Source organism: Brienomyrus brachyistius, chromosome 15, assembly GCF_023856365.1.
Source record: "Brienomyrus brachyistius isolate T26 chromosome 15, BBRACH_0.4, whole genome shotgun sequence".
Lineage (NCBI taxonomy): Eukaryota > Metazoa > Chordata > Actinopteri > Osteoglossiformes > Mormyridae > Brienomyrus > Brienomyrus brachyistius.
In genome coordinates, this window is record NC_064547.1 from 17,048,531 (window position 1) to 17,062,683 (window position 14,153).

The 14,153-nt window shown below is 51.9% G+C and overlaps 1 protein-coding gene and 1 long non-coding RNA gene across 5 annotated transcripts in view; one reads left to right on the forward strand and one right to left on the reverse strand.

Moving 5' to 3' along the window:
• Window positions 1–14,153, reverse strand: part of pde4ba (phosphodiesterase 4B, cAMP-specific a) — a 90,138-nt gene that overhangs the window by 7,463 nt on the left and 68,522 nt on the right. For 2 of the 3 annotated variants that reach the window (XM_048976115.1, XM_048976116.1), the window contains one exon: window positions 5,189–5,301. In XM_048976115.1, coding sequence (XP_048832072.1) covers window positions 5,189–5,301 — 113 coding nt within the window. Of the gene's footprint in view, window positions 1–2,875; window positions 4,457–5,188; window positions 5,302–14,153 lie in introns of those variants that run through there. The other variant, XM_048976114.1, reaches the window with a different exon arrangement.
• On the forward strand, window positions 9,295–9,727 carry LOC125708531 (uncharacterized). Of its 2 annotated transcripts, none has more exons than XR_007382495.1 (3): window positions 9,295–9,335; window positions 9,372–9,533; window positions 9,679–9,727. It is a non-coding gene; the product is annotated as an uncharacterized LOC125708531 (long non-coding RNA). The 2 variants fall into 2 exon arrangements; XR_007382494.1 differs by having other exon boundaries at window positions 9,301–9,371; window positions 9,408–9,533.

A 14,153-nucleotide genomic window follows, 5' to 3' on the forward strand; every position in this document is an offset into this window, starting at 1 on the left:
CCAGGGTAACGGACCACGGCAATGACTACAACAGTAGGACGGTGGCGCCGATGAGGTGGGGTCACCGTGCCCCCGGGTGGAAGCGATCGGAGGCAGGAGCAGGACGAGCGGCGACGGCGGGTCTCCCTCTGCTGGATCAGTCTCGCTCTGACGAGTGGTGTGGTGCAGCCCCCCCCCCACCCCGTGCAGCCAGCCCGCCCCAGCGACGAGCGGCAGCTCCACACGCGATTCGCCAGATAAGGGAGGGAGCCCCCTGCTCCTCTTATGCAACGGCAAGCCAGGATCCCCCCGCTCTCCTCTGCAGTGCATCCCCCCACCTCCCTGCAGCCTCCTTAGCTCACGATCTCACATGTTAGGGGGGGGCAGTAGCATTTCTAAAGGGCAGCGTGACAGCATGCTCACCCCGCTCACATTATGCTGAATTATCTGCGGTTTGATTACATTTATGCAACCGTGACATATTTTGTGAGATGGGGGTGGGGGGAGGAACAGCCCCCCCCCCCATGAAAGGCTCATGTGTTCAGATGCTTAGCCATTCCCACCGATTTCCACTGCAGCTCCCCGTTTCTGCACGGGGTCAAGCAGGGTGAGATGACCGCCTGGCAAGTGGATCGCTAACTGGGAGAGAGAGACCACTGTATTTACTGCAGGCCAGTTCTCGTCTTGCAGTGCGGGCGGTTCAGGATAATTGAATCAACCCCCCCCCCCCGCTCTCTGCAGGAGAACCGGAACGCCATGGCAACAGAATCACATGACCCACCGCTGCCGCCTCTGTGAGGCTTCCCCGCGATAAACGGCTAGGAATATCGGGGGAATCGATCTGCCAGGGTCCAGGCTTCTGCCGTCAAGCATCAGGAAATAAGGGCCCAGCAAAGAAGCATCCCGACCCCCAAAATCAGGCCCTCGGGCCACGTGGCACTGCCTGCAGATCAGCTCAGAATCACCTGGAAGCACGCAGCCGATACGCCAAGCGGCGTACGTGTGTCATAGAGAGAGAAAGTTAAAAGCACAAGGGGATGCGTACAGGTTACCCCCCCCCCCCCCCATCACTGCGGGAAGACCTCCTTATATAACACCGCCTGGAGGAGACAGAAAACCAGAGAGGTTCTCGGTGCACTGAGAGAGAGCGGCGGTCCAGCATCACCGGAGACGGACCTGAGGATGCAGGTCCTCTGTGCAGCGGCAGGCAGGACACACACCACGTATGTCGCATATCCACACGCAAATGTGCATTTACTGCATTACTGCATGATTGTTTTCAAGCCGCATGCACTGGTACACTAGTGTTTAAGCAAAGTTGGGCTTCAGCGGTAGCATATTTAATACATATATATTGTGACAGACAGTATGAATAGCATGCATTCAGCTTACACAATGAAAGGCTTGTGTGGAGAACCGTGCGTTTGGAACATGGGTGGAGCGACAGGGTAGAAATGTTTCCCGCGTCTCTGAAAAGTGGCACCATAACAGGATGCTGATTAAATCATGCAAGAAATCAGAGATCAGAAATCAGGAGAAAGACTAAACTACGGAGGGGGCCGAACGTTGACTGGACTGCGGAGGAAGGGGTAAATGAGGACAGCGACCGAGGCACATTTGGGGGGGGTGGGGGGCTGCCACAGGGGAAGAAGTGATCAGCGGCTGACGGTTCAAAGACGCATGAAAAGGACTCAAGTTTCCCCTTAATGTTGCACAACGGGCACTAATCACATCTACAACTGTGAAAACACATTAGGGCTCTCGCAGATGTCCCAGGCTACGGTCCAGCACCAGATATGCTACATGCTAAAAGAAATACATCGCTAAGTAAGTGCAACCTCATACACGCTGAGGATGCGGGTGTCCGGAGGCGACGTGCACAACCACGGGACGAGCACCCAAGAGCTGCAGTACCACTGGCCACCTCACGGGGGCGCAGAGGATTGGAAGCAATCAAACGACAAATACATCTTTATGTTCATTCAGCAGCCTAAAATGCAATATAGTGCTTGTACATTGTTCGGCCCCCAGAAAAATTCCTTCATGAACGAAATCCATACATTAGCTATATTTTCATTACTTTTGTAATTCAGGAAGACCAACAGCAACACAGAAAAACATGAGGCTTCAGCCAGCATATGTTTAAATTCAGTACGGAATTCTTGGTAATATTAAAGAAACACCTTCTGACGGCCTCATTTCCTTCCAAATGACTCAGAGCCACATTCATCTTTTCTCAACGGCGAATTGCGTACAAGTGACGTCACCAAGTTGTGAAATCGGCAACCTGGAATGTTGGCGCCTTCCAGATTACTCAACGCACTGAAACACTTCCTCTCTCCCTCCCTTGGCGAAATGCGTCCGCAGTTTACCTCAGCGCTGCCTCGCGACTGGTGCAGCCCAACCTCTGCGTGTTTGGGAAACTCTGCAGCGGACGTCTAATCACACTCCCTACCAAATCCTTCAGATGTTTCCAATTACCATGTTAACGGGTCGGATGTCAGGCATAATTACCGGTTATGAATTTTTAGCGTCATATAAATGCATTTTGTTCCATGTGCAACTTCAATGCATTCAACGCGATACAAAGGAAGATACAAAGTAACTGTAAAAATTCTAAATCAGGCAGCAGCAGCGAAGTTGGGTTCCACCTGGATGCAGCCATTAGGATTTCCACCAGTATTGCTTTGCAACATGTTTACTAGCTAAACAACCTGACAAGCTACACAATCATCTGAGACAGCAGCAACCCCCCCCCCCCCCCAAAATCAGTCAGAATGAGCTGAGCTCATACCCTGTCCTGGCCAGAATCAGACCCCCCCGAAAGAGGCAGCCGGTTTCTGGGTAACGCTGAGACAAAGATGCAGAATCGGTCGTCCACGGGATGCCAGCCTACCTGCTTCCACCAACGTGCAAACTTTGACGTTTTGTCTTTGTGCTGAGCAGAACCGGCCCCCATGTTGGGTCGGCTGTGACAGGCTGGGTGATCTTCACCGAGACCTTTCTGCCTTTCTGTGTTACTCTGGCACGGAGGAACGCAGAGAAGGGAGAGACGCACCATGACCCAGCCTCCGCCGCTGCTGATGTTCCACCTTCTCGTCTTTATACCAGTGTCTCGCCTCTCAAAACTCCACTCACTTCCTGCCAGTTCTGAGAACCCTCAGTATTTCCGGGTGAGGCTCTGCGATACTAAGTGCTTGAGGAGAGCTCGGCTTGCGTGAGCAGTTGCTGGGACCCTGAGGACATCCGTCCTCAAAGCGACTGCCTGTCTGCTCCCGTTCCTTATTTTTTAAACTAGTAACAAAACAGATGCAGCACCTCGGCGAAGAAACAAGTGTGGTTAGGAATTGGAAACTGTGCCTGGAAGGTTGCCATGGCTGGGGAATTTGCCCCCACCCCTGCATATGTGTGTCTTGTGAAAAGCAAGCAAGGGTGTCTAAAAATCACTAGTCCAGATGGCTAATAAAAATTCCTAAAAACATCTGGCAACCCACAGATTCCTCAACCACCATGCAGGACTACCTGTAGCCTTTTGCTAATTGCTAAAAAAACAGACCACAACAGGCCGATCTCCTTCATGCCAGGTGCTTTAGCAGTCCGACAGCAGTCATCATTCCTCCCGTTAACATCCCACAAGACAGATTTCCAAAATGTGGGTAAGGGCCTTGGGCGTCCGCGGGGAGGGGGGCTAGCGACACGGCCGTTCCCCGCCAGCCCTCGGGATACGCAGCCACCCTCCCCCTGCTTCCACTCTCGGCTCCAGCTGTCCCCACACACTAGTGCAGGTCCGCACATGAGCTGCTCGCATTCCTCGGTACCACGCCAGGGGTTTGAGGCGGGAATGACAGCACTGCGAAGGCTGAGCGACTTCTCCCTTTGCTAGCTTTTTTTTTTTTTTTTTTAGCGTGTCAGGGAGAATGCAAAGGGTTCTGCGGTTAATTAGCTGTAGCTGCATCTAAGAAGTTTGCACATAAATAAAAGTCAAAGCAAACTAAAATCTCACAGGACGCTGCTTAACAGTCATACACATTCCCAGAGTTTTCATTTTATTTCATTGCTTTTCTGACTGAAACAGCAGCTCTGGCTTCACAGCTAGTTAGAAGCACACGCCGGTGACACCTTCACCTCGGTTTTGTGGTCAGAAACATCTGCGACCACCACAACCTATCAACGGGTCAAACAAACGTCCCTCAAGGTGCAGAATCCCTGATAAGATGTACAATAAACGATGTTTCTGGACGTGGAGAATAACTACAGTGTTAAAAACCCAACACAATAATCATATCCATCTGATGCATGCAAGTCGGACAGTGAGATGAGCTTTATGGTCGGGACAACCAGTTCGTAAACAGTTCGTATCCCATTATTCTACGGCCCTGGTGCGCTAACGGTGCCTCAGGTGAATCGGGTGAATTGACCATGAAGGTCGGGACATGAATCTTGAATGACTTTTTCGTGATGCCAGATTTTTTTTTTTGGGGGGGGGGGGGGGGGGGGGGGGGGGGGGGGGGAGAGGTACTTGTCATACCCCTTTGAAGGAAGCCAGATCAGGAAGGAGACGGGAGTCTTTGCAGTTCGTTCCGCAAACAGCCGCAGCTCATCCATCATTCCCCCCTTCCTGATTCCCTGAATGACCCAAAGAACCACCTAGAAAGTGCCTGGTCGTCTTCATAAAGGCATTCATTTCACACTCCTCACCTTCATTATTATTATTTACAATTAACTGATCATTAATTATCAATAATTTGCTTATTAGTTATAATTAATTATGAAACGCTTTCTCGCACGGACAGGGAACAGTGCAGATAAGCAGCTCTCCCCGGACACACAGTCTACGTCTCCCCGTAATCCAGCGATCTCCTCTCCCATTCACATCTCCATTCCGGAAACACCAGTCGCTACCTCAAACAAGACCCCCCGAGTTCTGCTGTGGGCGCCACGATTAAACTGGGAGCGGGACTCGCAATCACAGCAGCATGATGCGAAGAGGTTTTTTGGGAACAGGACAACAATCAGGAGGGAGGGCAGTTCATGCAGCCTGTGGATGCACTAGTGCACGGCACTGGTGCATGGGAACGGATTTCTTGCCGCATTATAAGCCGTGTGGCCAGAGAGGGAGAGCTCCTCTCCCCCTAAACACCAGCAGCGATCCAGAAAAATGCCCCGCAGGTCCCCCGGGGCCCAGTGCCGCCAGGACGCTGCCGCTCACCTTGTTGGAAGCCATGTCGCTGACGGACCGATACGTCTGGATGGTCTCCAGCTGGTCAAGGCACCAGTCCAACTCCTCCATGGTCTCCATGGCCAGCTTCTGGTAGGAGTCCTCTGCGAACAGACACATGGACATGTACTCAGGCTGCAGCCGCTCCAGCGAGTCCCAGGCACAGTTCCTCGGCTGTCCCAGAGGCATGCTGCGCAAGCCCGCGCTGTGATCCTTCATCACGGGCTCAGGGTATCGCTTTCATTGACTGTAGGGAGAGCAGCTCTCCGCTCTCCTCTTTCTACTTCCCTGCCCCTCCTCAGACTCCGCCCCTCTGGAACTCAGAAAGACCGCCTCCTGGTTTCGGTAGGCTGCGCTGGAAGGGGTGGGAGGGGCCCTTCCTCGCTCACCCTGCCTCAGCTGTACAAGCGCGGTGTGGAAGAGGGACGGAGGAAAGCATGCGGGGCTGGTCTTCGTCAGGTCTGCGCTGGCTGTCTGCGTGACTGCGGGGCAGCAGGGTCCTGTTTGCACTTCAGAGGTAGGTAGGTAGGTCTTTGTCCCCCCCCCCCCCCGGAACTTTTGATCCCTGGGCATAAGAAAACTCATTCTGGACCTGAAGATTCACCCCCCCTGTATGCTGCACAGGACACCCCAGGGCAGGGGTCTTCAACTGGCGCATCCAGAGCAAAGTACAATTTAACTGCAATCGTCACACCAAATGCTGTCTGGGGGCAGTGGACCTTGGCTTCGTGTTTCTGATGCAATCTGGCCCTCAGGGAAAAAACAGTTGGGCCCCCCTGCCCCGCCGTGATGGCCCACTGGACTTCTGTGCAGTGTGGGCAGTGCAAAGAGGAGCTGGATGTCAGCGGCGGAAACGTGCGGCAGAGCTGCACTGAAACGGCCCCGCCCACATAAAACCCCACAGAGTTCTTGTTTGCCTGCGTAGCCCTGAAGGGCAGGGTTCCCCCTCCCCCCCAACAAGCACAGAAAGGGCAGCTAAAGGTTCCAGGTAAACAGGGTTTCAGACGGGGGGGCCTTTCCTTCCCATAACCCCTCCAGCCAGATCTCCCCCCCCGCCCGCGTGCCCCAAGCTGACGTCAAACCGTCTGGTTTTTCTGGTTGTCAATGGTCCATTGAGGCGTAAGACCGCATTGGCGTACGTAGGGGGTTTCCGCTGCCCAAGCCAGGAAACGAAATCATTTATCCTCTGCTCCGCTGGCTTATGCACAGTCCCTCTCTCCTAACCTCCAGCGCCCCCCCCCCCCCCCCCCCCCCCCCCCCCCCCCCCGCCCAGAGGACCACTCAGCAGTGCAGGTGTAGGCAGCGTGACGACATCGCATCTTTGACAGGCCGTTTCCTTCCTTTAAGGATCGGGGTGCAGGTGTAAGGTTTAATTTTTAATAAGCGAATGTTCGCACTCTGCCAGAGGGAAACTACACTCGCTGATGGCTCTGACTCCGCCAGAGGGAAACTACACTCGCTGATGGCTCTGACTCCGCCAGGCTGCCTGATCGCCGGCTGGCGTGATACTGCCAAACCTCATACCCTCTATAAGCTTCATACCGCTGCTTATCCTCTCTCAATGCTTCTACCTTTGTTGCTTTCGATCTGCACCAGCGCCCCCTACCCCTTCTGCTTCTCCCACCCCATGGTGAAATGAGCGTGGGAAGTAGCTGCCTGCCCACTCTCACGTAGGGCACCACCAGCCTGTACCATTTGGCTCACCACACACTCACACACACACACACACACACACACACACACACACACATGCACACAGAACCTATACTCATATCTTTGCGGGGACTGTCCTTTTATCTATAATGGGAAAACCCTAACCCCAACAATGATGACCTTAACCCCTACCCAGGGCCTAACCATACGTAACCAAACCAAATACAAGACTTTTGGCATTTTTAGTTTTTTGATTGCAGTCAATGATTTTTATAAATTTGAATTTCCCCTTCTGGGGACTGAAACAATGATCCCCACATCATCAAAATAATGGGGTTTTATCACATTGCGGGGACAGCTGGTCCCCACAATGTAATATAAACATAATCCACACACACACACAGACACACACACACAGACACATAGCCCTGCATTCACTGTGAATCAGCCCACAGATTTCAGATCAGTGCCGTAAGTGCTGGGAGTGACGTCAAGCATACGCTGCCAGGGGAGGGAAATGAGTGTTTCAAAAGTGAGCATGAGCCACAGGACAGACGTAAAGAATGTGAAGACAAAGGAAATATGTGTAGTAAAACGCATAGCACCACTGATACTGTGTTTATGAAAGACAACATGACCTAAATGGCCTTTGGGAATGCAAATCCAATAAACTTTACAAACGAGGGAATTGCGTTATTCTCCGCGTTCCGGATTTCAGCTCCGGCGCAGAAGGATCCTGGCGGCATCCATCCGCCTGCCAGCTGATAGGAAAAGCAAACCAGCTCAGAAGCGCAGCCCGGCATGGGACCGGCACACACACACCGCCGGGAAGGGCCGTTGCCACGGCCAGTGAAACAAGCCAGTGCAGAATGGTCTGACTTCTTCAATAGTGTTCAAGGAAAATGCTTCGGGAAAATGCCGATAGATTACAACCCACAGAGGAGAAGGAAGATTAGATAAGGAGAGATTTTTTTTCTTCTCCCGCAGCGTGAAAGAGTTGGATCCAGCAAAGGATAATTTAGGTAGAAATAAATACAACAAAAAATTCCATATGTAACAGTGACCAATATGAAAAATATAAATATGCAATATTAACAGTGTAAATTGCTTGTGCAATAGCGTGTTATGCAAATGGCATATAAAGTACTGTGCATATATTTTTTCTGAGCATATATACTCTCTACACTGATAAACACAATCTTAAACATTTTGTGTGTCTGTGTGTGTGTATATATACAGTATACGTATGTAGGGAAGGTTCATTCAGAATACAGGTACCCCTTACAGAGGGAGCAGCTGTAGAGTCACATGACAGGAAGTCCAGTGACTCCATGCAGTGATGGTGACACTGCGTTCAGGCTCCCTGTCCCGCTCTAATTCCCAGGCGCCTACATTCCCAGGGCCGCTCGGCTGTGATGGAATGTCCCACCGCCCACACTCACAGGTCCCCTCACCATGGGTTGGCACACTCCACCCCCACCCCCCAAAAAAAGCTAAATGTGACACTCCAGATACGTGCGAAACAGCGACTCGCAACCGGAACAGCACACTCTGTCACAGGGCAGGGGGAGGCACACTGCCTTTGCGGGCTCGCCTTCTTCGATGGGGGGGGGGGGGGGGTCACCATAAGCCCCAAATAATCTTATCCGCCCAGATCCACTTACACCACTGATCAGACATACTTTTCGGGCTGAACAATTTAGCATCTCGGAATAACGTGACTGGCGCCTTTATGGCCTGGGGGGGGGTTTACGATCGTAAATACCAGCAGCTCTGAAGATGTCCCAGGGAGTACGGCGATCCGGAAGCACCCTGCATTCTCCCAGGACCTGAAATCTGATCGTGCCCATCGACTCTGCACCCGGGGGTGTGTAATCAGGTGGGATTTCAGGGGCCCTAACCCTAATATAATAAAGGTCAATCCAGAAAAATAACCCTGAACTCGTAAAGACAGTAGATAAGGGTGTAGCTTGATGTGACAATGATCCGTCGTCCAGGATGGCGGGGGGGGGGGGGTAACTGTCACTGACACACACAGACTAACTGCTGACTGTGACAACCTTAACCCCCCCCCCAGCCCTAACCATAACCATAAGTAACCAGACAAAATACAAGAGTTTTTGCATTTGTAGTTTTTTGATTGCGGTCAATGATTTTATAAAATAGAAAACTCTATTTTATAAAATCATTGACCGCAATCAAAAACTAAAAATACAGGAAACTGCTCCACATAAGGTAAAAAAAAAAAAAAAACGGGTATTCAAACCGAGGGAGGCCTTAAACCCGAGGTTGGCCCTTAAACCCGAGGGAGGCCTTAAACCCGAGGTTGGCCTTAAACCCGGGGGAGGCCTTAAACCCGGGGGAGGCCTTAAACCCGAGGTTGGCCTTAAACCCGAGGTGGCCTTAAACCCGGGGGAGGCCTTAAACCCGAGGTTGGCCTTAAACCGAGGGAGGCCTTAAACCCGAGGTTGGCCTTAAACCCGAGGTTGGCCTTAAACCCGAGGGAGGCCTTAAACCCGAGGTTGGCCTTAAACCCGGGGGAGGCCTTAAACCCGAGGTTGGCCTTAAACCCGAGGGAGGCCTTAAACCCGAGGTTGGCCTTAAACCCGAGGTTGGCCTTAAACCCGGGGGAGGCCTTAAACCCGAGGTTGGCCTTAAACCCGAGGGAGGCCTTAAACCCGAGGTTGGCCTTAAACCCCGAGGGAGGCCTTAAACCCGAGGGAGGCCTTAAACTTGAGGGAGGCCTTAAACCCGAGGGAGGCCTTAAACCCGAGGGAGGCCTTAAACCCGAGGTTGGCCTTAAACCCGAGGTTGGCCTTAAACCCGAGGGAGGCCTCCTTCTGAGATTTCCTCTTTCCAGTTCACACTGAGGAGTACTCTTCTCAAACACCAAAACAAAGGGGGCTCTCTGTTTAACCCCCCACCCCACCCCCCATCCATCTAAACACATCTGCAGTACAGCAACCAGGCAAGCGGTGGCTGACCGTCTGCTCAGGCACGGCTGGCCTTCTGTTTTATGGCTGTGCTGACGTCAGCGGTGTCATTTAAATACACACCGGGCAGAGGGCTTCCAGCTCTCCTGGCTCAGAGCCTGGGCTGGCTGCCTCTTGCTCCCGCGAGTGGGGGGCGGGGCTGGGGGCTGGGGGCTGGTCGGCGAGCGCGGCAAAACGGAAAATAACGACATTTGATTCCGATTCCCATCCATTTTTGGAAGGTTTTCACACAGCCCGGGACATAAAACCCGACAGGACTCGGCAATGCCCGGCTTACGCCGCAGCGGATGTGAATACCATTTTCCTTCCCGGAAAAAATGCTCATCAGCGATCACGTCAAGGCAGTCGCTCTTCACCTCTTCATTACTGCATGCCTTCCTGCTTACGGACAGCGAGTTTCACTGCCCGAATTCCTGCCCCATCGGAATAAGGATGCACAGTCATGCCAGGTTACAGTCTGATGCGTCGAGGGTCACCAGCGGCTCACCATGCATCCTGCAGAACCTGGCTGGAGCGTCAGGCTTGCAGAACGAGGCGTGAGATATTCTGCCTTCTGGGGTAAAACTGCCTCCTGTGTCACACTGAGGCGTAGGGCGTGGAGAACCACCGCATTTTCAAAGTGTCTGAATAAAAACAACAAAAAAAATGTACCGGGACAGGATAGATTTCGCCTCTGGTTATAGCACATCCTGAAGTCATTGGCTTTCTGGGGCAGCTTGTTTATCCTAACGCCAAACACATATCACAGCGTCGACTCCCTGCTTAATGTCTCTACTTCTCAAGTAAATATGGACGGGTGAACTTACGAATCAGAAAAGTCTTTCAGTTCCCGGCGTGACCTTCTAACCGTCCCTGGTACATGTATCATTCCATGGAAAATTTTAAAGTAATAAACACACGTTGCATTTAGGGGAAATTTAGTGGTTTGCGGGGTCTGACTAACATACGCCTCTGAAGATCACCATGCTGTTCCATTTATTTTTATATGGCAACCTTTCACAACACAGTGCATCACTGGTTCAATTGCAGTTTGTTCGAAACTTGCAGTTTCGTTCTGCATCACAGGGAATCTGTTGCACAGCGAACAGCTGGAAGCGAATCCAGACGTTTCACGCTGGTGAACAGACAGGCTCCATCCCCAGGGGGCGTGTCCTCCGCGTCCCAAAGTCCTGTTTGTATCGCGAGCTGTGCCGTCTTAGATTGTATCCTGCAGAAAACGGTGGACCTGTTTTTCCCCACCTGGGTCACATGGAACAATGTGAAGGTGCTGCAGAGACTCTCACTTGTTTATTGTCCAAAGACATGAATCTGGGACCACATGATTTGATTTTTCTTCAACCATTAAGACAAATTTCAATACTGCAGAAAATAGAAGCATTAGATGAGATTTCCCAGCAGGCCTGCACCAGATAAGCAGGTGATTTATATTTTAGTTTTTTTAGCAGATGCTTTTATTCACAGAGACATATATTTTGGAGCAACTGAGGGCCTCACTCAGGGGCCCAATGGTGACATCACTCTGTTGACCCTGGGACTTGAACCAATGACCTTCTTATCACACATGTGACTTTCTAATGTACTAAGTCACACACCACAGTTTAAGAGCCTTGGTGAGAATCTCACAGCCAGGAACTTACAAACCCTTTAACAGTCAGCAGGTCCACATTTAAATTTTTAATTCATGACATGTCAGCAGACATTATCAATAATTTATTCAGCCATCCATTTTCCAGCCACTGACCCGGAGAAGGAACACACCTGCCCACTGCAGACTGCACACTCACACACTATGATTTTTAGGGACCCCAATCAGCCTGACTGCATGTCCTGGAACTGTGGGAGGCAACCCACACAACAGGGGCAGAGCATGCAAATTCCACATACACAGAGCAGGGGTGGGATTTGAACCCAAAACCCTTGACTGGTGCTTTCCACTATGCCCCACTTCTCATATACCAAAGCTTTCCATCCTGGTCTTTGGGGACCCACAGACGGTCCACATTTCCTGGTAACTGCGAGGAAGCAAAAATGTGGACCATCTGTGAGTCCTTGAGGACCGGATTAGGAATCCTCTTGGGTTCAGCAACTAAGTGGGGACCCCAGCCGAAGGAAGGAGGCGACCCGCTCCAGTCAGATGGGAAATGGACCTGCGGCGTGGTCAGAGGGGTGTCCCGCGGGCCCTGACGAGTCCCAACCCAGGAAAAACTGAATCAGCACCATAAAAAAACAAAATAAAAAATGCGCAAACACAGAGTCAGGACCCGTTAAGAAGTCCCACGCCGACCCAGAGCTGCCTCCCGGCCCCGCGGCGGATCGGTGCTGACGTGTCCTTAGTGATTCAACTGCCTACGGGCTTTGAGCGCGCCGGGCGTAAGGGTGGAGCACGGGCGGGGGTAAGGGCGGGGCACGGGCGGGGCAGGCGCGCTTCTCAGCGCGCAGAGGGTGTGACTACCTGTGGGACTGTGGATTATACCATCAGCCTGCAGGGGGGGTCACAGATGGTTCGCCCGGTTTTCGCATGACATGCCCGTCCTTGTCGCTTTGGACAAAAGAACATGCTAAAAAGATATGTACGTGTACATAAATGCAAATAATAGTTTCCTTACGGACTGGGCTGCTACCATCGTGCAGGCTGTGCAGAGTGACTGCACGGTTTCTAAGGTCTAGCATAACATGCATCTTGATTTCCTGTTTGGTTGCCAGCGCTGCAGCCTTTGCACCCCAAGGTGATGGATTCGGTTCCTGCCCTGTGGGGGCTCGGCACGCACTCCCCACCTTTATGCAGATTTTCCCTGAGCCTTCCACTCGAAAAGCACAAAAAGCAGAGTTCAGGTGAATGTGAGCGGCCCACAGTGCTGTGGTGCACGGCTTGCACTGATGGGTGTGGCCTCTCACCGTGACCCAGGACGGCTGCAGTCATGCCGAATGCATGGATGGATGGCATACTCCTCTGGCAAAGGGCGCAGTGTGCAAATGGGTAGTGTAACATAACCCTGACACACTCATTGTCTGGCTGTAGGGGGATCGGTGGTGCTGCTGAGGAGAGGTGCGTCACGCCTGACCGCACACTTACCCAACACATGGTGTCCCCTCCCACACACACACAATGCCAAAACCAGTTTCTGCTCCTGCTCAACTGGTTCTCCCAGTTTCCAGCTTGGTAAATGTCCAGCTAAGATCGTATCCTTAATCAACCTACACTGAGCTATTCATCATTAATCATAGCAAACAGCACACACCGGTTGAGGACTAATTCTTATATGTCTTACCGACCAATAAAAAAAGGCGACATCAGCGTCAACGATGCTCAGCCCCATTTCAGTTCTTTTGTTTTGAAGAATGATCAAATTAAGTGATGAAGGAAGATCATTAATTACGGATGGGGTTCTGCCTCAGCAAGGCTCTTGGCTTGAGGTCAGAAGGTCACCAGTTCAAATCCCAGGGTCAGCAGTCATTTCACTGTTGGGCCCTTGAACATGACCCTTAACCCCCAGTTGTTCCAGGGATTGTCTTGCCTGCTTTACTACTCGCTGATGGGAGAATGCAATCTATCCACTATTCACTTTGGCAGCGAGGACCTTTCATCAGCTTCTCAGCATCAGAGGGATTCCGCAACTGACACAGAGCAAGAAGAAAATCTAATGCATGATGCGTTTTTGATTTAAGGGATACAGTTTAACGCGATTACAGTTGGACGTTTCATCCGAATCAACAGCAAAGCCAAGTAACAGGCTAATTAACCAACAGCTGAAGCTAAACCCAAACTATCTCAGCTAAAAGCCCAGCTGGTTATCTGAAGCTGGAAGGCAGGACACAGTGGGGCCGGCCTGTTCCTGAAGCAGTTAAGGGCCTTGCTCAAGGGCCCAATGGTGAAATCACTTTACCAACCAGTGACCTTCCCATCACAGGAACACCATCTTAACTGGCAGAACCACATACTGCCACAAAGAACTGATTTGCCCAAGCCAGGGTTTGGGCTGAGCTCCATCTGCACCACGAGACAATCACCAAGCGATTCAGGTCTTCTGCCCTTTTCTCTTGTTTTTACAGGAGAATTTCGTGGTTTCAGCGTGATGGTGCTGGGCGAGGTGCCCTCTGCGGTCTGAGGGATCTGGCTCTCCCTCAGAATTGAGGCACGACTCGGTCACGCGGCCTGGCCTTCCCTGGCAAGTAATGCTCCCGCAGACGGTGACAGCGACACAGAGGGGGTTTGACACTGGGGTAAACGCAGGAGGTGATTTCTGCTCGCCCACAGGCACCTTTGACTCAGCTGAGGCACCGGTGCCAAGGCGAGACGGCGAACAGTCCGG